At 45.2% G+C, this 22,554-nt stretch overlaps 1 protein-coding gene across 2 annotated transcripts in view; it reads left to right on the top strand.

Moving 5' to 3' along the window:
• exoc4 (exocyst complex component 4) overlaps positions 1-22,554 on the top strand; it is a 51,646-nt gene that overhangs the window by 19,499 nt on the left and 9,593 nt on the right. For both annotated transcript variants that reach the window (XM_019883163.1, XM_019883162.1), the window contains exons 12-16: positions 10,680-10,782; positions 10,878-10,994; positions 18,155-18,291; positions 18,350-18,505; positions 18,970-19,148. In XM_019883163.1, coding sequence (XP_019738722.1) covers positions 10,680-10,782; positions 10,878-10,994; positions 18,155-18,291; positions 18,350-18,505; positions 18,970-19,148 — 692 coding nt within the window. The remainder of the gene's footprint in view (positions 1-10,679; positions 10,783-10,877; positions 10,995-18,154; positions 18,292-18,349; positions 18,506-18,969; positions 19,149-22,554) is intronic.

Below are 22,554 nucleotides of genomic sequence, written 5' to 3'. Positions count from 1 at the left end.
ACTCTGTTGGAGCGTGATGCCCCTAAACTTGACCAACTTTGCATTCGTGAGCTGAGATTCACCCTCGACTCTTTATCTTCTACTCAAAAGCTTTGCTTTTCTTCAATCCAAAGCGACATCGCCATCTACCGTGATTGGTCAGTGCAATGGTTTACAAACTGACAAGCTCGGTGAGGCCATCTTCCATGCTCGCTTATTGAAAATGTACTTGACGAATATATACGTCGGTGGCAGTCAACATTTGGATACCAGTTGAATATAAACGTCCATGCCGAAGAATGAGTTAATATGTGCAAGACACACAAATGTACTCTTTACTATACAGGGTGTCACTGGCATCCCTTCAACGCCGTTCGTCCCCTGCATCTCTTCCGTGACCGAATCGACTGCAGCAAATCAGCTTGCGCATTAGGCGGCGCCAAGGCCGCCGCTTGTTTACCATTCCGTCCTGGACCGTCTAGCAGCAGAAAAGTTGAGAACGTACGCTCTGGTGCCTTCAAGGTTGCGGCGTGTCTGACGCTGAATATGCCGAGGGGGATTATTTATTCCACTGGGGCTCGGATGGGCTCCGAATCCCCTGCTGGTTAGAAGCCTGTGCAGAGAGGGGACATCTTAGTCAGACATCGCCAATCACCGTAGATAAATTGATGGTAATGGGAAAGAGGCAAGTCGGAAAATGCTTTCGACTGTTGTTTTTGCATCGACTGTGCAGTGTCCATCAGATGCAATTAATTCATATGCACGAATGGTAATAATAATAAAAGCCAGCTCTGTGTCAAGGCTAAGCCTCTGACGCGTCCTCAAAGGTGACAGCAAGTAGTGAATGTATGACTTTGTGGGGAGTGTTTGCGCATGGAGTAGCCAATTTAGTTGACTTGTGGGGTCTCCAGTTGACATTTTGCTGGTATTTCCACCTCTTGCACCGGACGGGTTTGGCATTTTGAAAAGATTCCGCGAGGGCTGCTAATCTCTCCCAGTTCACCCGTCGCACGGGGCCCCGGGCGGGGCCATCCTTATAGATGTAAATTAGAAAAAAAAAAAGACATACATTAGCTCAATGTTAAACCGACGAAGCACAGTGGATGCGTACGCGGGCGTCGCAAAGTTGGAGTGAGGAAAAAAAGTGCCCGCAAGGTCAAGCACGTGAGAAAGGAGGCGGCGAGGAGGAAGGACAAATGGACAAGCAGTGAAAGTAACGAGGAGCAGACAGAGAGCTCCATGACAGGAAGAGGACAGAAGGTCCGGGCCACCCGTCGCAGTTGCCTGCGGTGCAAACGGCAACACACCATGACTCTGCACTAATTTCTCACTCTCATTAAATCCCCTCCCCGAGAGCAGACAGTCCAAAGACCGCAAACGAGAAAAAGCCAAAGTGGGAAGGTGAAATGGGCCGTTTTTTTCTTGGCCAATTTTCCCTCAAAATTAACAATTTATAGCTTTGTGCCGATACCAATGTCAATATTGGTGCCTAGAGAGACATAAGCAATGAAGTGATAAAAATTCTGTACTCTATTCATTTGGTCAGTCCCGATTAAAATTTGTTATATTTTGCCATGTTCAAGAAAAATTCTGCCATGTGGTTTCGGTGAGTACTTAAATGTAAGTACTGGGAAAAAAAGGAAAAAAAAGTATTGGTGCGTCGTCCTTCATGCTCGACCAGCTCATAACTTTGTTGTCTTTTCCTCTCTTTTCTCCCTTGATCAGCGGGGTTTTTTTTTTCCCTCAAGTGTCTCTCTCGCCCGCTTCCATTAAATACCAGCGCCTCGTCAAGAAGGAATTTACACTAGAAAAGGTCACGAGCTCGCGCGAGATGAATAAAATCGACACAAGAAAGCAACAACACAGAGGCGGGAGCAGATGGCGGCGACGGGAGGAAAAAGCACAAAGGGAAAGATGATGAAACAAAAGGAACAAACGGACAGGTGGGTTGAGAGTCGAACAAGATAGGAGCAAAGAAGAAAGAAAAGCGAGAAAGCCTCTTAAATTGCTTCTGTGTTGAATGGCTTGTTAGTCCGCTTTGAATTGGTAGTTTTGTATGAGCGCGCCGGCATTGTTGCCGCGAAACAATGTGCTGCCTCGGCCACGGGGAGAAAATGAAAAAGGCCGATAACAAGAGTGCTTAACTGCTAAGTGCTTCGCATTAAACACTGCAATATACTCCGCTGATGTTAGGTGGGGGAAAAAAAAAGAAAAGAAATGTTTCTCCCAATGCATCAGGTGAGCGGCACTCATTTCAGCAAACTGCGTCGCAGATATTTCAATTGACCCAACGGACTCGTCAAAATGCTCGGATATAACAACACCAGACACCTTTAAATGGCTGGTCATCCACTGGACGATTCTGTCGTCAGTTCCTCCAAAAACTTTCAACGCTCCAAGCTATGTAGTCACACGCGCAGTTGAAGTGCAGAAGTTGACAGTAAAATGGGCACAAAGTAAATAGAATTAGATGCATAAGCAAACCAAAGTCTGCCAACATCATCGACGGGCTCATCGATGTCGCAATCTATTACCTTTAAAGGCGAAGTCAATTCAAAAATGTTCTTTGGGATTTAAAAAATAAATCAATAAATGTTCTATGTGATCCCACTAGTCCAAACATGCTATTCTGATTAATACCGCATTGGAATATTAATTTATGAGCAAAATCCGCCTGTTGTTATCCATCTCAGGGGGCGGCCATTTTGCCACTTGCATTGAAAACAACATCGCACTTCGAACGACCGATCGTGACTCAGCTTGAGAATTTCATATGACCAAACTCAGAAACCAGGTGAGACGTGCTTGGTCGTTAAATGACAACAACGCTCTTCGCCAAACAAAATTTAAGACAATTTAAAGGGATGAAAGACAACATCAGTCAACTGTAGCCACGAGCAAAATGCGTATTGTTGGCATGGACACGCATGCACGCCGCAGATATTAAATCCATCATTGTGGGAGTCTTTTCTCCAGCTATAGAAAGCTGGATAAACGCTTTGATTTTGTTTATCCACCCCATAATGGAATCACACTGGGTATCCGGGGCAACCTGTGAAGCCGGCATCTCGGCCTGAGAGGTTGCGGACGAGGGGCGCTTAAAGGTGTCCGGTTTGCCTCAGCGGTAGACGCCTTGTGAAATCGGCTTTGATGGTTCCCCCGAGGGGAAAAAAAAAAAAAGAAAGCGGATCCAAACATGCTATTCTGATTAATACCGCATTGGAATATTAATTTATGAGCAAAATCCGCCTGTTGTTATCCATCTCAGGGGGCGGCCATTTTGCCACTTGCATTGAAAACAACATCGCACTTCTAACGACCGATCGTGACTCAGCTTGAGAATTTCATATGACCAAACTCAGAAACCAGGTGAGACGTGCTTGGTCGTTAAATGACAACAACGCTCTTCGCCAAACAAAATTTAAGACAATTTAAAGGGATGAAAGACAACATCAGTCAACTGTAGCCACGAGCAAAATGCGTATTGTTGGCATGGACACGCATGCACGCCGCAGATATTAAATCCATCATTGTGGGAGTCTTTTCTCCAGCTATAGAAAGCTGGATAAACGCTTTGATTTTGTTTATCCACCCCATAATGGAATCACACTGGGTATCCGGGGCAACCTGTGAAGCCGGCATCTCGGCCTGAGAGGTTGCGGACGAGGGGCGCTTAAAGGTGTCCGGTTTGCCTCAGCGGTAGACGCCTTGTGAAATCGGCTTTGATGGTTCCCCCGAGGGGAAAAAAAAAAAAAGAAAGCGGACACCGAGAATCGTTGGCTTGTCCCATTAAAGACTGAAATTGTGCTTGGAAATAGTGGATTTGTCTAAATATAGAGCGGTGACGCCACATGGGAAGATCTCCGAATCAGCCGCCAATCGGGTGTTTTCTGTTTGCCGCTTGGTAATGTCTTAGATTGGTTACATTTCAAAAATGAACGATTTATCGAAATTGATAGTTGAACCGTGTGGTTTTTTTTTGTTTTGTTTTGTTTGAGCCGTCATATCCTCGGAGCTGTTGCTATGCTGGGACAAACGCGGGAGCATGAGGATACGTTGACGACGCTAAAATTCAGGCCTTGCAAGGGATTTGCAATTAACGCGTGATTTCCAGATTTTCCATTTCCTCTTGCTTACCTCCTTCCATCCTTCAATCCCCTTGACCACATGAGCTGCCACTCCGCGTTAGCGTCACATGAGCGAGCCCACATCACAGCAGCCTTTGATTGGGGGCCGGGGCCTTTCCAGGTCTGCGAGCCGCTCCGTGATAATAACCTTGTTTGATTGCTGGAGCGGCAATGTAATTGATTGATCGGCAAAGGCTTTTGTTGGGGGTCTTTTGAAGGAGCCTGCGCAGATGCCAGGGAAGGGATCCGCGTGCGGCACACACTGCAAAGTTCAGGTCGAGACATATGCAGTCCGGTTCAGATTGGCACTCCGAGGTACGCTTCAGAATGGTCAGGGCGGTCAAAGTTGCCAAGGAACAATGAAGGGCATTCGGCAATTCCTCTGTTTGAAACATCTTTGCGAAACAATTTATCATATTTTCATGAAATATACGGTGTTTGTGTTTTTTTTTTTCATTTAATTTAGGGTTTTCTTTCTGCTCATGTTTGTGGTTCTTCGGAGTATTTTTTCCCTATTTTTTTTTTTTTTAGACTTTTGAGAAAAAAATCCCTTGTTTTTTTTGTCTTCTAGATTTTTAGTCTTTTATTACCTTTAAATATATTGTCATTCAATTTTTGCAGTCTATTTTTTTCTGAAAAGTTTTTTTTTTAATCTTATTATGTTCGCATTTTCCAGCGATACTTTTCCCCCCACTATTTTTTCATTTTTTTTCCCACAGATATTTCAGTACTTTTGCTATTTTTGTAATCTAATTTTTTTTTTAATGTAAATTGTGGTTTTTTTTTCTGAATATTTTTGCATTTTTGTGTCTGACAGAATTATTTGGATTTTTAAACACTTCCTGACCGAAATAATTTTTTGTTGTCTCCTAATTGCTCCTTCGATAGGTTACCCCCTGTTTTTGAATTGTTCATTGCTGTCCAAGATGGATGATTCGCATGAATATGAGCCTGTGCAAAAAACCTCCCTCCAAACTCCGAGCGCAAGACACATTCGTCAGAGAGATGGATGTTGCTTCTGCTTTGTCCTTCCTCTCCCATGCACAAACTGTACCCCCCCACTGAGCGCGGGAGCGGTAGAAAAGTCAAACTGGCAGAATGATTGCACCTCCCTTTAAACTTTCTCCCTGACTTCAAGTCCAGAAACAATTTAGCAATAAAAGCCCCCACACAGAACTCTGCACAAGTGGACTATGATTGCTCGGAAATTTGAGACACAGTATAGTGGAAATGGGGTTGTGGTGGGAGCGGGGGGGGTGGGGGGATCCATTATGTTTGATGTGAGCGTCTCACCGCGAAAACTCCTGCGAAACAACATTAGGCCGTGTTGTAATGCGATTGCGGCGTTGCGAAGATGAGATTTCGAATGGATTTGCCTCGTGCCTCATTGCCTCAAAGGGATGTGCGTGTGCGTGTGTGTGCGTGTGTGTATATATATATATCTATCTATATATATCTATATATCTATATATATATAAATACGTGTACTCACCACACTTTCACTAAATAAGTCAAGGGGCGCAAGCATGAGCAGGCCTAATGAGTTAGATGAAGGAGGATGTGGAGGAGACTGACACAGGCGCACGCTCCCAACCGCTCGAACGAGATGGGAGATGGAGTGTTGCCGTTATGCAAATGTCAGGTGTCAAGTGTAAATGAGATTGGAAGGACGGGAAACAGACGTACAGGATCTTATCGCGCCGGGCGAGGCGATGAGAGCAGCCCGACACGTTTGAAGAAAAGGACAGAGAGTGACAGCCCGGTTTCCTGGAGGTGGCACGCGTGCCTGAATCGCAACAATTTTGTCATAAATTGTCATGTATTAGTCTGTTGCCGATATGACAGCATGTATAGGATTAAAAATAAAAAGGAATGAAATAAAATTACTCACAAAATAAATGTAAAATAAATGCTCTGTTCATGTGTGGATTTGGTAGAACAGGATAAATTCAATGAAATTAAATAAACCGAAAATTCAGAAAAATACTGTAAAATACAATAAAAATACTTCATTCAATAAATTCCTAAAATAGGAATGTAAAATAGTTTTAAAAATAGTTTGATTTATAAAAGAATACAAATTCCTAAATACGACAGTACAAAGTAAATAACTTCTTCACAATCCACAGAACTTTTTTCGCACAGTGCTTTAAAATCAGCCATAGCTGCAGACAAAGTGCTGCAAATAAACTAAAACCGAGACATCTAAAAACCAAAGTCAATTAAAACTATCAAATTAAAAGAGCCAAAACAAAAATAATGACAAAAACAGGAACGTTCTTGTCATCTCTGTCTTTGCTTTTTTGGGCGGCGAGTAACCTAAACTTCCATCCCCCTCATCGGTGATCCACTTCGACAGACGTAATATTCCCCATATGGCTTTGAACATGAAAGCCCGTCACATTGGAGCCCGATCGCAACTCGGCAAAGAAAAAAAGGTCAAGGTTGTCATCTCTCTCAAGTGGACGCTCACCGAACAAAACACGACAACAAGCTGCCCGGGAATCAATGAATAATTTAACCCCTTGATTGATGTTCGCCCTTCCTCAGTAGCGCTTTGAGCAGTATCCGCCTCAAGTTTGGAAAGCCCTGCGTTTAACATTAAAATGGACGTCGGGGCGGGGGGGGGCAAAGCATGTGGCGCGATAACAGCGACGGCGTGCTAAAAATAGAGCGAGAGGTGATGAAGTGAAGGGTGGGAAATGGAGAGATAGGGCACGGGCGCCGCAAATGACGAGGCGATAACATGGCCTGTGATATCGCACTGCCTCCCGCCCCACTGATGCTACTATGCCAGACAGCTAGCACCTTGCATACTACATCTACAGTCCATTCAGTCCCCTCCAAAAGTATTCCAACGGCAAGGTCAGTTCATTTGTTTTTGTTGGATACTGAAGACGGAGTTTCAAAAGTTAACATGTCCAGCGTTTATTTCATGGTCTTGACATCGCGATGTGACTTGCAGTTGCTGCATCAAACCCGCGGCCCACTGATTTCACCAGACTGCTGCATACTTCGTTGAAAATGCTTGTTCAGGCCTTTTCTGTGGCCTCTCTCAGTTCGATGAAAAGTGCATGCTACGTTGGTTTAAGTTCCGGTATGTCTTTTGTTGTGTAGGGAATGTGTGTGGGGTCAGTGTCAAAGCCTCTCCCGATTAGTTTGATTATTTGCTTAGCATTTTTCTGTATGTTTTTTTCCAGTACAATATTATAGAGTGCTATTTTTCTTCTCATTCACTTTTTTTTTTTTTTGCCCCACTGCCTGCTTAGAAAGGTACGTAAATGTGAATTTATGTCTGAATAAGCATCTGCAGGAGGTCGCTTGGGTTTTATCCCACTGGCCGCACTGCACCTGCTTATGTCTTAACTATACAACCAAAGTGCTGAGTTCCCAGAAATTGAAGTGCATACAGAAAAGCCACGGAGGGTGCCATCACCTGTCTGTCTCTATTGACACAAAACGGATAAAAGCCATCATTTAGAGCCCCCATCGCCTCCCCTTTGTGCAGTGCCGTGAGAGCCATCTCCTGCCCGATAAAGCTCTTAATTGTGCTGCGGAGCATTCAGGAGAGCTCAGCATTTCTTGGGTATCCCGTGCACTAAAACCAATCAACATTAATAAAAATGTGTAGACTTTTTTATTCAAATCAAACTAAATTAAAGATTGTGTCGTAATAATACACAGACCAATACCAGTATGAGTATTCACCTATACCGAGTACCGATACCTCTTGTACATTTGATATATAACGTTTCAACGTTGCAATGTGTGCTGTATTATAGCGCCAACTACTGCTGAGGAGGACTTAATTGATGTCAGATTTTGTTTGCCTGAAGTATCGGTGGCTGGTATCAACAGCCTCCACGGGACTTTAAAATTAAATTGGTATCAGCATTGATACTGATACATAATATCGGTCCTTGCCCATCCCTCCTATTAGTGGAGTTTAAAAAAAACAACAAAGAAAAATCTGTTTCGTATGTGTTCACTTGCTCGTCAGCCTTGGAGAAAAGACTAATGACGAGACGGTCCCAGTCGCAACGTGCGAGGGCGTTAAAAAGATGTAAGGTGAGCGTTAAGAAGATGGAGGAGCCGCCCCACAGCGGCTATTTGTCTTTTGAGGTTCCGGTAGCATCAGCTAAACAAGGCCATCTCATTTCCTGTTTTTTGCAGGAAGCAGCTGTCTCGCTAGTGTTACCGTCGCCACCGCCGCCGCTTGCTGCTTCTTGGGCGCTCATCAATCTCGCTCGTTTTAATTGGCCTGCGCCACACTGTGACGAGCCTCCACACATAGACAAATGGAAATAGCCACACAGACACCTTTTGAAGACGCATTTGTTGCGTCCTTATAACGGGGGACCTAGCTGTGCGCCCTGTGGTACACCAGTGACCAATAGTCCTATTACTACTTATTTAGCAAAAGCAGCATACTGTACATATACTATGGATGGCGAGAGAAACTTGGTGGTGGTCGAGGGAAGATGCACCATTTTTTATTTCTTAATTTTTTTTGTCCATCACCCATCTTGGTCCAGGCAGCATCCCTAACATGAATGCATTTCCCTGTCGGCCACACGACATCCCTTCAATCCTCCGCCGCATTGCCGCTTCATACCTTACTGTTGATTCCTTGCCTGAAAATGTGAATGAAGTCTGGAAATTGACACAGTGGCATCTGCTGGTAGAAGTTGAGACTGCACAAACATTTCATGATAGTTAATAAAGAAAGAAAAAAAATAATAAAATAAATAAAAATTGTAGTGAAGTATCAAGCTCTGTTTTGACTAGGCATGTGTATATTCCAAATCTTTTAAATTGTAATTTGAGAAGTGCTTTGGGGTGGACCAGATGGCCTCTGTTGGGGATGCGATGGCTTCTCTCTCGGCTTTTATTCCGGCGTTCTTGATAGCCGACGATGAAGCCCCTCCCTTTCCTCACCCGCACTGTACGACAACCTTCGCAGCATGTCGGTGTTTGTCTGAGCTCACCAGGGCGGCTAAGTGAATTATTCAAGGCTATTAAGATTTCACACGCCGAGTCGCTGAGTCGTCGGCGAGCGCTCGAGGCGGCTGCCGTTTCCACAGCAACCCGGACGATGATTCGAATCAGGCCGTTTTTGGTTGTCTCGCCTTACACCCGCCGTTGCGCGGTGCGGCGCGCCGTCCGTCGCTCCCGTTTTCCGGCGCTCCTCGCCACAAGATGGGACGTTTACTACTCACGGGGGCGCCGCCACATTACTCAAATGTTATCACCTCTGTCGGCGGAGAAATCCATCTGTGCTCACACACAAAGCGGACGATCCATCATCTTGACTCCGGCATCGAAGCGGTGACAGTAATGACAGGCAGGGATGGATCTCGGGGCAACAAGGCGCTGCGCTCAAGTGGCAACTTTCTGTCGCCGGAATCGATTTTATTTTTCATATTTTTTTTTCTGAGGATGAAGTTGTCAGCAGAAATTGTATTTTCTCTTGAAAAGCTTGCCGACTCGTGGGCGAGAGGGTGTTTAAGTTCTCTCCACATTTATGGAGGAGAGCTGTTTATCTGGCCCGCATTGTTTGACAGCTCTAATTAGGCCACAGAAGAGTTTCTCTCGCTTTGCGCCGCGGTCGACTTTGGAGAATCAATGAAGGATTTACAGTGGCTTTAGACTGCACACACGAGGCCTCCAGTCTTGCTGACTAATTGGGTGCAAATGCTGAGTAGTGTGTGAGGGTGTGAGTTAAGTCCGCAGGAATTGTTTTGTTTGGCCCGAGCTACGCGTTCAAATACGCCAAACAAAATAACTTGCCGTGGAATAGGACAACACTGGAAGTACTGACATAAGCCTCTTTTGAGATATCTCAATTACTCAGTAAGCCATAGTAATGTTAGTTGTTCTTCGCTGAGGATCAAGAATATGCGCCTCCAGGTATTGTTCTTTAGCCTGTGTGTGCCTTTACTATTACGCTAGCAACGGCTTGTATCTTGAAAATCCCGTTCGTCGGGTCATTTGGGTCTCAAGGATGTTCCAGGCTTGAACTTGACACTCGTTAACTTTTTGTTGGGATTGCTGCAGCAGCCCGTTGAGGCAGCATATTCTTGTTGTGCATATTCGTCAGACCAACTTCAACTTCAGTGACGCAAATTTTAGCTCCACTCTATTTGAATGCCAAACAAAAGAGCGCTTCTGTTACTTTGCTCCAATCAAATGTTCTCTTTGCATCCTGACATAACCCTCGCTTTGTTATTGTTGTCTTCTCAACATTTACTGCACTCTACAAGTCAGGGGGTCATGCATAGCCACACGTCATGTAGGTCAAGCAATCTTTTTTTTTTTTTTTCTCCACGGGGTTTGATTTATTTGCGCATTTATATGTGCCGCGCGCTCGAGGAAGCGCTCACTCTTGCGTGACGTCGGCCCCGCAGGGCGTGCGCCAGACGAGGTCGGCGACCGGCGAACCTGACAAACGAGGTGCGTTCGTGCCTCGGCGAAGCCAAGCGTTTGTAGCCAACCCACATCTGGGTGGGATAAAAGTGTTGGAGGGGGGGAAACCCGGAAGAAGATCTAGTTTCTCACGACTTCTCTCTGCAGGTTCATTCAGGAGATTGAGATGAACATGGGTGCAGGCCAGGCCAAGCAGTGCCAACTCCGAACCTTCCTGACGTACTACATCAACGACCTTTTCCTCAACCAGGTCAGCGACACCATCGAACAGACTTCTCCTAGCCTCAAGACCATCCCACCCTACCCCTCCACCCACCCCAACTCATCAAATCCTTCGTCAATCAGGTCCGTACAGAGATCAACAAAGAAATCGAGGCAGTGAGCAAGGTCGCCGACCCCTTGAAGATCCTCGCCAGTGCCGACACCATGAAGGTTCTGGGCATACAGAGACCCGTGCTCCAGGTGAGGTACTCACACGGGGCACCAATAATCCAGCTAGCCACGCAAAAATCACTTAGTAGCCGCGGTGGCGTATAGACAAACAGGTAAGTGTTTCTGTTAAGAGTAGAAATCCAGACCACTGCTCACTTCGTAGCTGTCATCCATGTTGGCTCAAAGTGGCTATTTTCACACGTGCATGCACTTTAATTGTGTTTGTTTTGTCAAGAAGAACACCGTCAAAAGAGTTTGTGTTGCACCTCTGGGATGTGTACAGTATTTGTGTGTCAGTGTGTGTGTGTATGCGCTGCGGCTGCTCATCTTCCATGCTGCAAACGTCAGTGGCAGTTCATTACGGAGGGAGCGCGAGGCAGTGGGTGTTCGGAGTTCAGCAGGGTTTGTTTACGGCTCGGGCCCCTCCTTAACGAGAGGAGTGCAGCATCTTGCTAATTATGCTGCTGTGGCTAATGAGCCTTTCTGTTGAGAGTGGGGAGCGCGCAATAAAGCGCCGCCTTTGTTTGGGATTTTTATTGTTTTTAATTGGGTTGAATAAAAGAGCCCAGCACAATTCGGCAGCGTCTTTCCAATCCTTTTTTTTTCTTCTTCCATTTTTCAGGCATCCTTTCGCTACCTGTGTGTGTGTATGGCAAGGCTCCAGTGTCTCCAAACAAACAAAATTTCTCGATGGGCGGTCAGGGAAATGAATTTTTCAATTTTAGCACAATTCCACATAGAAATCAAACGGCTAACCAAGCAATCACGCGGGCAGCGTCGTCGCTATAAAATAAAGCCAGAGCGAAAAGGTGGTGCAACAGAAATGTGGCGCCTAATCGGGCTGCGGCAGGAATCAAAATGCAAAGTGAATCGAGTCGAGAGAAAAATTGGAGTTCGGTTATTTCAAGGCCTCGCAGTGCAATGCATTTTGATTCCTGCCGCAGCCCGTTTAGCCGGCACTGTAGCTCCTCTTGAGTTCATTGTGGTGAAACACATCATGCAATTATTGCAGCAACTACAAGCTTTTGTGTCTTTCTCTTTCCATATACTTTGCATTTTGGTTTCTTTTGCAACTCGTTTTGGGAGTTACCTAAATCAACTGCACCTACTACAGTGTTATCGTGAACCCCGTTTTGCCGCTGTTGCAACCCCTGCAGCAAACTTCTGTTTTTGTTTGTACTTCATTTGCAGGCTGTTTCGGCGGAAGAGCATTTTAACTTGAGTCCATTGCAACTTCTGTAGTCTTGTAGTGAAATACATTTGCAACTGCCAAAATAATGATAACAAATTTCTCTTTATGAATACGTCACCCACTTCCTGTCATCTTTGCATTTCGATTCCTGCTACAGCCTGTTTAAGCAGTAAATCAGGTGAACTTGGGTAGGCAACTATTGTATTACAGTATCGACAAAGCACTTTTTTGGACATACTTGATTCATTTCCTGTTTACTTTGCATTTCGTTTACCGCCACAGCCCGTTGAGGCAGCAAGCTATCTGAGCTTGAATGAACCGAGCGACTGCTCTGCTTCTCAAGTGAGCAGTTTATGTTCACAATACGTTTTCCAGGTTAAGAGCTTGGCACTTTTAATTCCAAAAAGTACCAACTTAAGTCCGTTGTGAGCTTTATGTCCTCGCCGGTTGCCTCAGCGACTGCGGTGGATGATTAAAGATGATGGTGACTACGCCGTAAAATGCTTGCGAGGGTTTCCAATTACGTAGCAGATGTGCCTTTGTGCCGGACCAGAGTGCGCCTTTTTTAGTTTTTATTTTGCACATATGTGTCAGTGCGCCAGGTGTTGTCATGGACACGCACGCATGCGCACACCTACACACCGTTGGCATCATAACCTTCGGGGCTGATGAGAGGGAGAGAGACAACTCAATATAGTTTCAGCACATTAAGCACACTGTGCCGGGCCGCAGCCTCATATGGGAAACCATAGGGGAGCACATTTTATGGACGCATCTGCTCACTTGCGGCCGTTGAAGCATGCTAAACTGCTAATGTGAGCTGGAGGTGCGACTGAAGGAAGGTGTTTCGGTTTAGCATTGAGATTTTTTTTTTTCCAGGGCAGTGTAGCCCATTTAAATGAAGGAAAATGCTGCTAATCTGTTTTAGCCTCATTGTAATTGCAGGCGTCCGACTGATATGTTTTTTTTTTTTCGACCAGTGCCAATGCTGATAGTTGGCAGGATTGCGATAACCGATTGATCGGCCGACAATACTTTCATTTAGTATTTTTTTTAACTTCACAACAGAGTGAGAAATCAGCAAGAACGATTCATCTGTCAGGCACGAACAATTACATAATTAAATAGAATATAAAGGATTAAATAAACAGCTGGAGCATCATGATGACCACTGTCGTCATTTTCTGGCAGTCAGCAAGGCCGTTTATTGAATCCCAGGAGCGTAATCAAACACACTCCAGCAAGCGCTGCTGTCAACCACTGCTCACACCTAGACACTCACATGCAGACGTCCCACACTGTTGGTAAATATGTTTTGTGTTTGATTCTTAAAAAAAGTTTCAATGTGTTTTTCATAAGATCTCTTGGCATCGTTTTAGCATTTCAGCTATCGCCGTTGGGTCTTGAATGGACAGTATTGCCCGCGATGAATGGGGGGTTGACTGTAACGTGGTTATTTTTATCTATCTTACATGAGTAGGTCATATTTTTTGTCACCCCCCCCCCCCCCCCCCCGCCCGCTCCTTTGTGAGCATATTATTTATGGCTGCATTTCGGCACGTATCGGCTTCTAATAAATCACGTTGCATTGTGATATATCGGGGATCCCTCGTGCGTCACTTCTCCCTGACATTGGGGCCATCGCCGCACGGGAGTCAAGGTGAACGAGCGCCTATAAACAATACCCATTCAGTTAATAAGTAAAATCGATATCGGGGATGATTTGCCTATCACGAGTCGACAGTGGTTCCCAAAGGGGACTGCCGTGTATCGTGTACTGTATGTATATCATAGGGTAATAATAAGATTATGACGAGCCTGACACATCCTGGCTTATATATGGTCCACAAGGACCGAGAGATAAAGTCCACAGAGGTGAGTGTCCATTCACTGATAAGCTTGAATCAGTTTTTTTTTTTTTTTTTTTGTATGCTTCACACGTGTGTATGTTTGTGTGCAGGAATCAGCTGGTGAGCTCAACACACGAGCACGTGAGCGCTAAGATGCTATCTGTCCGACTCTCTGATTGATTCATTTAATTAGAGTTAGATCGAGGCAGAATAGAGGAAGAGTGGAGGCGAGCGAGGGTTACGGTTACGCTGCTGGATAGCTTGTCAGATTGGCTCCATTTATCTTGGTCCAAAGTAAAGCACCGACAAACCCCGCCCCCTTCCTCATCACTCAACCACCACCACACACATTTTTTTTTTGGCACTTCAACATGCGAGCAAGATGTAAACTCTCTTCATTGATTGATTATTAATCAGGCGGCAAATCAGTCACATTATTTAAAATGAAGTGTAAGCGTAATAGTATTGCAATAATATTGTTCCTCGTCTGATGACAGCGTACTGGAGTTTTACGTCCAGACTTCTTCACCCCCCCGCCCCCTAAAAAAATAATTATCACAATTGTATGTGTAATATATGTATCACAGGCATGTTGCACCACCAGTGATCCGCTAATGATGTTGACCTTTCGGCATTTATATTCCGACGCGCTTGCGTGTGTGTGTATATGTGTGCGCGTGTGCATGTGTGTGCCCAACCTCCACCTACCGTAATGACACTGACCTTTATTGTTTGTCATGATGTGTGTAGGCAATGCTTATTTGCTTCCTGCTGATTGCCTCCATGCACGAACGCACACACATGCGGGAGAGAAAGGGTAGGGGGGGGGACTCTTTTATAAAGCAGACCCCCAGCACCCATCGGTGGGTGCAGCAATCACAGCACAATACACCTGTTAGCTTCATCAGCCCTGTGATTTGGACTCAAGTGGGAGTGGGGGACAAGGAAAGAGGCTGGATGATTTACACACACATACACACATACCGTTTTAATTTTAAAGCACCCTGCAGCTCTTGTCTGCAGCATCTGACGCTAACATGCTAACGTTGGATAATGTTGCTAGCAAAAGAGAAAAAAAAAACAAAAACATCAGTATTACTGCAGCTTTTTGAGCAGTTGTGGCTGTCTTCTTCAGTTATACTGTATCCTGATTTGGGGATCATACTGCCCCCGGTGGCCAAGTCGGACACAGCAACCACCAACCATACTCTGTGTTTACAATATTTTTACAATATTAACGAGCACTATTTTCTAGATTTAAAAACAGACATTTTATTTTGAAGCCAGGGATGGATTTTTTAAATAAGGAATGATGATTTGGGATACAACTACACAGTCTTGTCACGAAATGAATTGACTTGTATTTCAAAGCACCACTGGATAAATAAATGAGCGCTTTATTCCCACTGAACTGACGCAATCCTCCCCTCGGACTTTGCTTTCTTGGATGCCCGAGGTGCAACCTGCCTTGCCCTTGTTATCTTGCGCCAAACACATGTGCTCTCCAGGCTTCCAGCCGGTCTCAACACACCTCTAGCTAAGCGATGCTTTGTGTTCGTATACGTGTATACACGCATTCGAAAGAGTACAATTGTGCCCGCATGTTTTCCGCAGTTAAAACAAATGCTACGAGGCTTCGACTGAGGAGGAGAAGCCATCTTGGATGTGTATTTTTTTTTTAAATATTGGGCCTGAACTTCACCCTTTCATGCACCCTGTAACCTGATAACATGATAAGCTGTCCACTGTAGCTGTCCCTGAAAGGGTTAAATAACCAATATTGTTGATGTTTTTTTTTTTTTTTTAATTTTTATGCTTGAACCAAGTGGAGGCTTTCAGAGCGCTGGAAACGTCTGTTTGCACCGGTGCTGCTTCTTATTTATTTTTTTTTCGGGGCATACCGTTGGGAATTTAGGTTGCCTGGGTGCCGAAATTGGTTTCAGTCTAGAGCCCTGTAATGTAGTGAAGAAAAAAAAAAGTCGAAATGGATCTTAAAAGTGCTCAAATGTAACCTTGAACCAACTAAGAGCACCCTTTTATATTGACATTGACTTAATGAGATGTGACGATAAATGCGAAGACTTTGTATAATTTTGCTGGCATCCATTAGAATATTGAACATGGGAAGTACAAAAAAAAAAAAATACAGCCAACAAAGAGATAATTAATATAATGGATTTTTGCTCCACTGCAAGGACTCAAATTGCACATCTTAACTCTTTGGATTGTTTATACCAGGACGCCATATTTAATTTTTTACGCGCGTGTGTGTGCGTGTGTTTTGGGTGAGAATGGCGGGCGTGTAATATGGCAGTCCATCTGCAAGCAGCCAAGTGTGATATTGCTGCTCATCTTTCAATTAGAACACTTACACAACGCCGCGTCGGAGAGGCCGTGATGGCGCCCGTGAAAGAGACGTTTTCTTTTAGGGACTCAATCTCATCAGCCCGCCAGCGATGTGATCATTCCGCCGAAATGGGAGCACATTTTTTTTACGTGATTCTCCAACACGTCATCCATCTTTACCTCTTTATTTACTTATTATTGCCCTCGCCAAGTGCGGTAAATGCTTGAGGTTGTTTGGATCATTGCTGTTTTATTTTTGCGTTGCGTTATGGGGCTGTTATGAGTTTTTTTCAGAGTACTTCCCCACACAGTTCGCCCAAAGAGCCGCGCCGGCTGCGGACATGCGAGCCGTCCGCCATGTGTCAAGCGGGGGGAGCCCATGTGTGACTTTCTCCTGACGTTGATGAATGATGTGTCAAGAGCGAACTCCCGTCACCCGCCTCACCCAAGAGAGGGGAGAACCGTGTTCCTCTCAAAGGGGAGATCATCTTGTGTCGTGTGTATTATTTTGGCGCCGGAGAACAAACATTGTGACCTCTGGATGACCTTGCGGGACAACCCCTATTTCATGAGGAGGGAGGTGTTGCCGTCCACATGACACACCGGGACCATTCTAGCAGCTCCATCCTTTTAGCGCATTAACGTAATTCCCAATTTGTGTTGTTTTTTTTTTTTTTAGCTCACAGCACTAAAGCAAATAACCACTTTTAGCAACAGCATCCGGAGCATTAACAGCCCTTTTTCCCGATGGGAGTGCACGGCCATCTTTTTTTTTTCTTTTTTTCTTTTTTTTTTACTCTTAATAACAGCAGTTTACCCCCATCAAACCACTACATGCATTTGCAAAAGCCCGGGCTCAGATATTCCTCTGTGGCGGCGCTTTTAAAGTGGCGGCGTGGTAAAAGAGTAGATGCAAAGTGCACGGCGGCTCGCTTTCAGGGCTTAATGCGGCAACACTGGCGGGGAAATGTGTGTGTTTTTCACTCAATAGCATCGCGTATTGACCTTTAAGAATGAATCATTATGGAAGTGAGAGAAAGAGACGTATAGAAGCGGACGGACAGGGCTTGTTCTCTCCGATGGAATGGTCAACGAAGATGGAGTAAAATGCTCCCTTTGCCAATCGGTCCCTTGATTACTTTTTAATGATTTCTGGTGCCCGAGACAAATGGCCGCATTAAATGGGGAGAATTAGACGTGGGAAAAGCGTTTGTTGGCCGAGAAGGCATGCATTGTTTACTTTTCTTCATTCAGCCAGACTTGGACCGCTTTCGAATTTACGTATTCTCACTATTGTTGTCTCCCTTAAATACTTTCAAAATGACTCGTCTCACATTATCACACAATGGATCCCCTCACGAGTAGGGAGCGGGGTGCCCGCGTCCGCCAACGCCGAACCAATATTGATTTGGATCAGCACCAAGCGGTAAATCCTCATAGACTCACACGTGTGCCTACACTTTGTCTTTAAAATCAATGCGTTAGTCAGAGATCATTTCGAAAAAAACAAAGTTTGAAAAATGGATGCCACGTTGTTATTGTCGCCCCTCGTCGTCCTGCAGGCTATGTGTGCTTGCTTGTCCACAGCCAGGTTCTGAGTGTGTACATTGCCGGGTTCGAGGCCCTGCTACGGATCATTACATCTCCCAGCGGAGAGGCAGCTCGGTGTGTGTTGCCTGCTGGTGACATGATGAGCGAAGGGGAAAAATGAAAACTTACAAACAAAAAAAAAATAAAAAATCTTGTAAAGCATCAGGAGTCATTTGTTGCGTTCTCCCCCGCTTGTTTTGTTCTGCCCGCAGAGCACCGTGGTGGTCGAAAAGTCCATTCAGGACCTGATGAATCTCATGCAGGACCTGAGCGCCTACTCTAACCAGTTCCTGGAGATGATCTGCGACAAGCTCAAAGAGTATAAAGAGATCTGCAACACAGCCTACAGGTACGACCTTGAAAATCGCATCTTGCAATGAAGGACTAACAATCCATTCCGTCCTCAGGGGGATAGTCCAGTGCGAGGAGAAGCTGACCATCAGCGCTTCCTGGTCCAAAGACGAAGATATCAGTCGCCTGCTTCAATCTCTCCCCAACTGGGCAAACATGGCCCAGCCGAGACAGACGCGACAGAAACGAGAGGACGAAGAGGACTTTACCCGGTACACACTGATACATTTATTACACAATAAATACTGAGCTTTTTTTTTTTTTTTTTTTTAAATCTTGCACTCCACAAACAGAACATACATCTTGAAAAAAAAACTATAATTAACAAACGGAACATATTTGAAGGCAAAATAAAATACAACTAATAGAATCCTCAAAATAAAATAATAAAAAGTAACAAGAACGTAAAAAATGCGTGATAATAATGACATATACTTTGAATCAATCATTGAATTTATGTATCTGTTTGACAATCACACAAGCACACTTGAGCAATCACGGCATTTACGCTCCCGCCCCGTCGAGTCTTTTCCATTTACAAATTATAAACACGATTCGCATGTTGAAGGACTTCTAGCTCAGTGAAGACATTGTAATTTCTCTTTTTTAGTCCCAAGAAAGCAGGTTGAGGATAGCCCACGCGGACAAATTGACGTCTTAATCCTCCATGATGCAGGGCGGCGTTTGCCAAGGAGTCGGAGGTCCTGACGGGCAACCTCGGCGACAAGCTCATCCCCGACAACGAGATACTCCGCGACGTCAGCGATCTCAAGTCTCTGGCCAACCTCCACGAGAGCATGGAGTGGCTGGCCGGCCGCCTCAAGGCCTTCTTCGCTAGCCTGCCTCAGGGTTCCGGTGAGTAGCAAGCCGCCGGCACCTGACGCGCTTCAATCTTTTTCACAGATCATTAATTCTATTCGGCTTGTTATTAGCGAAGCGCTAAGTCACTTAACGGCGCCCGAAGGGGATGTGCTAGGTTGGCAGGCAAATGTCACTGTTGAGAGATGGTGATTTTATTTTTTTTTCTCTTGCAAAAAGTCATACTTGTGAAATCTGCGCGGCGCAGACTTGAGATTTGTCAGTCGAAGTCACCTGCAGCAGTGAAAAGATCCCAGAGGCCGTGCTGCCTGTTGCTCGCTGATAGCGTCGACTTTGCAGCTTTTTTTTTCCTCTCCCCACGACTGCTGTAAGCTGCTGCTGAAGTAGTCTCCAATTTTTGTTCATTGTACGCAGACAGTGGGAATCTGCCTCATTGCCGCGGCAACAGGATTTGTTGATGCCGACAACCACGCCCGGAAATGAGTTTTTGTTTTGAGTGTCATTAGCCTTTCCTCCGTTAGCACGTGCACCTACACGCCGCGGCTAATCGGAACTTTTGAAAGCATTTGCAGCGCCTCCGCCCGCTCTGTCGTCGTCACCTTTGCGCCTTTTATCCGCAGAGTCACTCACCCATGCGGTCGGGTGTGTACGCAGTCCGTCGTCTTTCCCATCGAGGGCAATTTGGAGTTGCTCGCTTTCCTCACGTTGGTCGTTTCAAAAATGTTCCCAGTTTCACGTCTTCAAGAAGAGGACCAAGCAAATTAATTGTCATTAATACGGGTGTGTGTGGAGGCGAAGGGAACTTACTTATCATGCCCTGACAGCCCGAGCATTGTTCATTATTTAGTGTTTGCCGAACTGATGAAGGACCAAGTGTGCGTGTCCACGAGTGCATGTTGATGTGTATGCGAGAGGCGACTGCGGGGAAGAAAGGGACACCACCTTATCTTATCCCGCCCGCCCCTCACGTCCATGCCTCTCCAAATTGGATTTTATATTACAGGAGCAGTCAGGTATGAACAACTCATTTTCCTCTCCCTCTTCTTTTTTTTTTTAACACTTTTATATCTTCTATATTCCTTTGATGCCCTCCGTCATCAACTTGAGAGCATTTCTTGTTTGGTTTCAGTCGAACATGCTGAGGAATGTTCACCGGCGCGTTGATGAGGCTTTGACTTTGTGTGCTAAAGAGGTCACGGATGACAATCGACTGTGAATTTGCATTTGGAAAAATGGCGTCTTATCAGCCATCTTGTCGCGACATCAAATTGGCTCTGTGTGTTGACAACAAAGGCAGAAAAAGCGTCACTTTGTCATACATCAATATGACGCCTGACACAGTATCAAAGCCAAAAATACTTTAAGAAATGACAAAAAAAAAAAGGTTTTTCCTTGGTCCCATTTTAAATGTCCTGGCTTTTTTTTTGGCATCTCTTATTTTATTTCACTGAATTATGTGGAGAAAAAAAAATCATCAAGGTCATCAAATATTTTGGTGTGTTTCTTATGTATATGCATTTAGGTCGGTGGGGTCATGAAAAACATGAGTTCAAGCCCTCTTATCTCCCTTGTGACATCATTTGACAACAATAATCGTCTTTTCCGCGTAACCTTGACTGTGTACTTTCCACCGCGTCCATTAAAAGCAAGCACTTTGACTAAAAATCCTCATTGCTATTCCGAATGGAGCCCGACCTGGAGGCGTGCGTGCAACAGGAGATGATAGCGTTGTTTGTGCCAGCTGAAAAAATATCATCTTTTGCTTCATCCTCGTGGAAATGCCTTGCGGAGATTTTTTATTTTATTTATTTTTTTTGAAATCCCCAAACTCATGAAGACGTTCCCTGCCTTACTTTCTCACCTTCTCAGTGGGCGCCGCTCAGATGCTGCACTCGTTCTACCAGGGGCGGCAAAATAATTAATAACTCTCCTCCTCCGCCTCTTCTTCGCTTACTTACTCTGTCGTCCGTCGCTCATGAATCATTCATGGTGCGCGCCGCCCCTGCAGCATGCTCTTCTTTGCTCCCGTTCCTCCATCTTCCCACAAAAGGATGTTGGTCAGCGCTCGGGAGGCTCAGAGGAGATCGAGTTCTTCCCATTCCCGGTTCTTCTCTTTGGGTCTCTGTCATCGTATGACGAATTTTTATACTGCACATACAGCACTTTGTATGCAGTAATGGTTGTTTTAAAGTACTCTATAAATCAAGTTGAGTTGAGGCCTTGTGTTAAAAATGACATCGAGGGGGGGAAAAAAAGAATACATGAGATTATTAATTAACCCTTTCATGCATCCTGTAACCTGATAACATGATAAGCTGTCCACTGTAGTAACCGCTGTCCATGAAAGGGTTCAATTGCAATTGCAATTTTGAGGGGGTGGCAAAAAATTCAAATGATTTTTCACGTTCGTTCAGCCCGAATATAAAAAAGCAAAGTGAAGAGAAATGGTGATTTAAAAAAAAGAAAAAGAAAAAAAAGATATATTTTTTTACATTTGGATCAATGAGTCTTTTGGACTTCTATGCTCGCTAATGGCAGCCTCCTTGCTGCGCCGCCGCCCTCGCATCTTCAAAACCGCGTGGGAATCTACAAGTATGCCTTTGTGTGTTTTGCCGCGCATGTTTGGACAACCCCCGGAGAGACCCGTCCCACCCCCCCGCTGCGTCCACCACCGCCGTCTCCCTCTTTCCTTATCTTCAGGCGGCCGACGCGAGCGTGACGTCGGAAGGTTCCTCGGGCCGGCGTCTTCGACTCCTAATGATCTGATAAGTTGACCGTGGGGAGTATCGGCCTAAATTCAATCACGGGAAGTCAATTAACGCCCTTCCCGGGAGAAATCACCCCGCACCGGCTCTTGTTATTGGCTCGCCTCATTACGGAGGGCGAGGAGATTGATATCAAAGCGGCGACAGGAGGCGAGGAGATATCTCCACTTGGTTTGACTGTATGACGCTCCAAAATCATCTGTACTAGTTAAATAACCAGAAAATCCTTCTGTGCGAAATGAAAGCGCACTCAAAGAAATGCTTTATCTTCCATATGTCTCGCACAAGTTGAGTCACATCCAAACCACTCGCCGTGTTTGCCTCGCTGATGGGATTGGACTTGACCCGCAAGTGGCCGATATTTGCGCACGCCCAACGCCCACTTCTTATCGTCGGAGGTTCATTTAAAGTAACTCTAATGGGGATTGTCACGTCCACCAGTACAAACAGAACACTTGGACGACACGGGAGTTCTCGCCTTGCGAGGAACTCTGCAATTACACTGATAAGACTCCCGCTCAAACATGCGACGGCTGGAGATGGTGGATGAATAGGAAGGTTCTGGATGTTCAGTGCCAGTTGCATACAAATAGGTTCCCTGAACGTTATTTTCGAGTCACCTTCTATCGTAGGCAGCCAAAGGCGCACCTGTGCAATCGGCCAATTTTTATTTTTGA

Source organism: Hippocampus comes, unplaced genomic scaffold, assembly GCF_001891065.2.
Source record: "Hippocampus comes isolate QL1 unplaced genomic scaffold, H_comes_QL1_v1.1 scaffold38, whole genome shotgun sequence".
NCBI lineage: Eukaryota > Metazoa > Chordata > Actinopteri > Syngnathiformes > Syngnathidae > Hippocampus > Hippocampus comes.
This window is presented reverse-complemented; position numbering and strand designations above follow the sequence as displayed.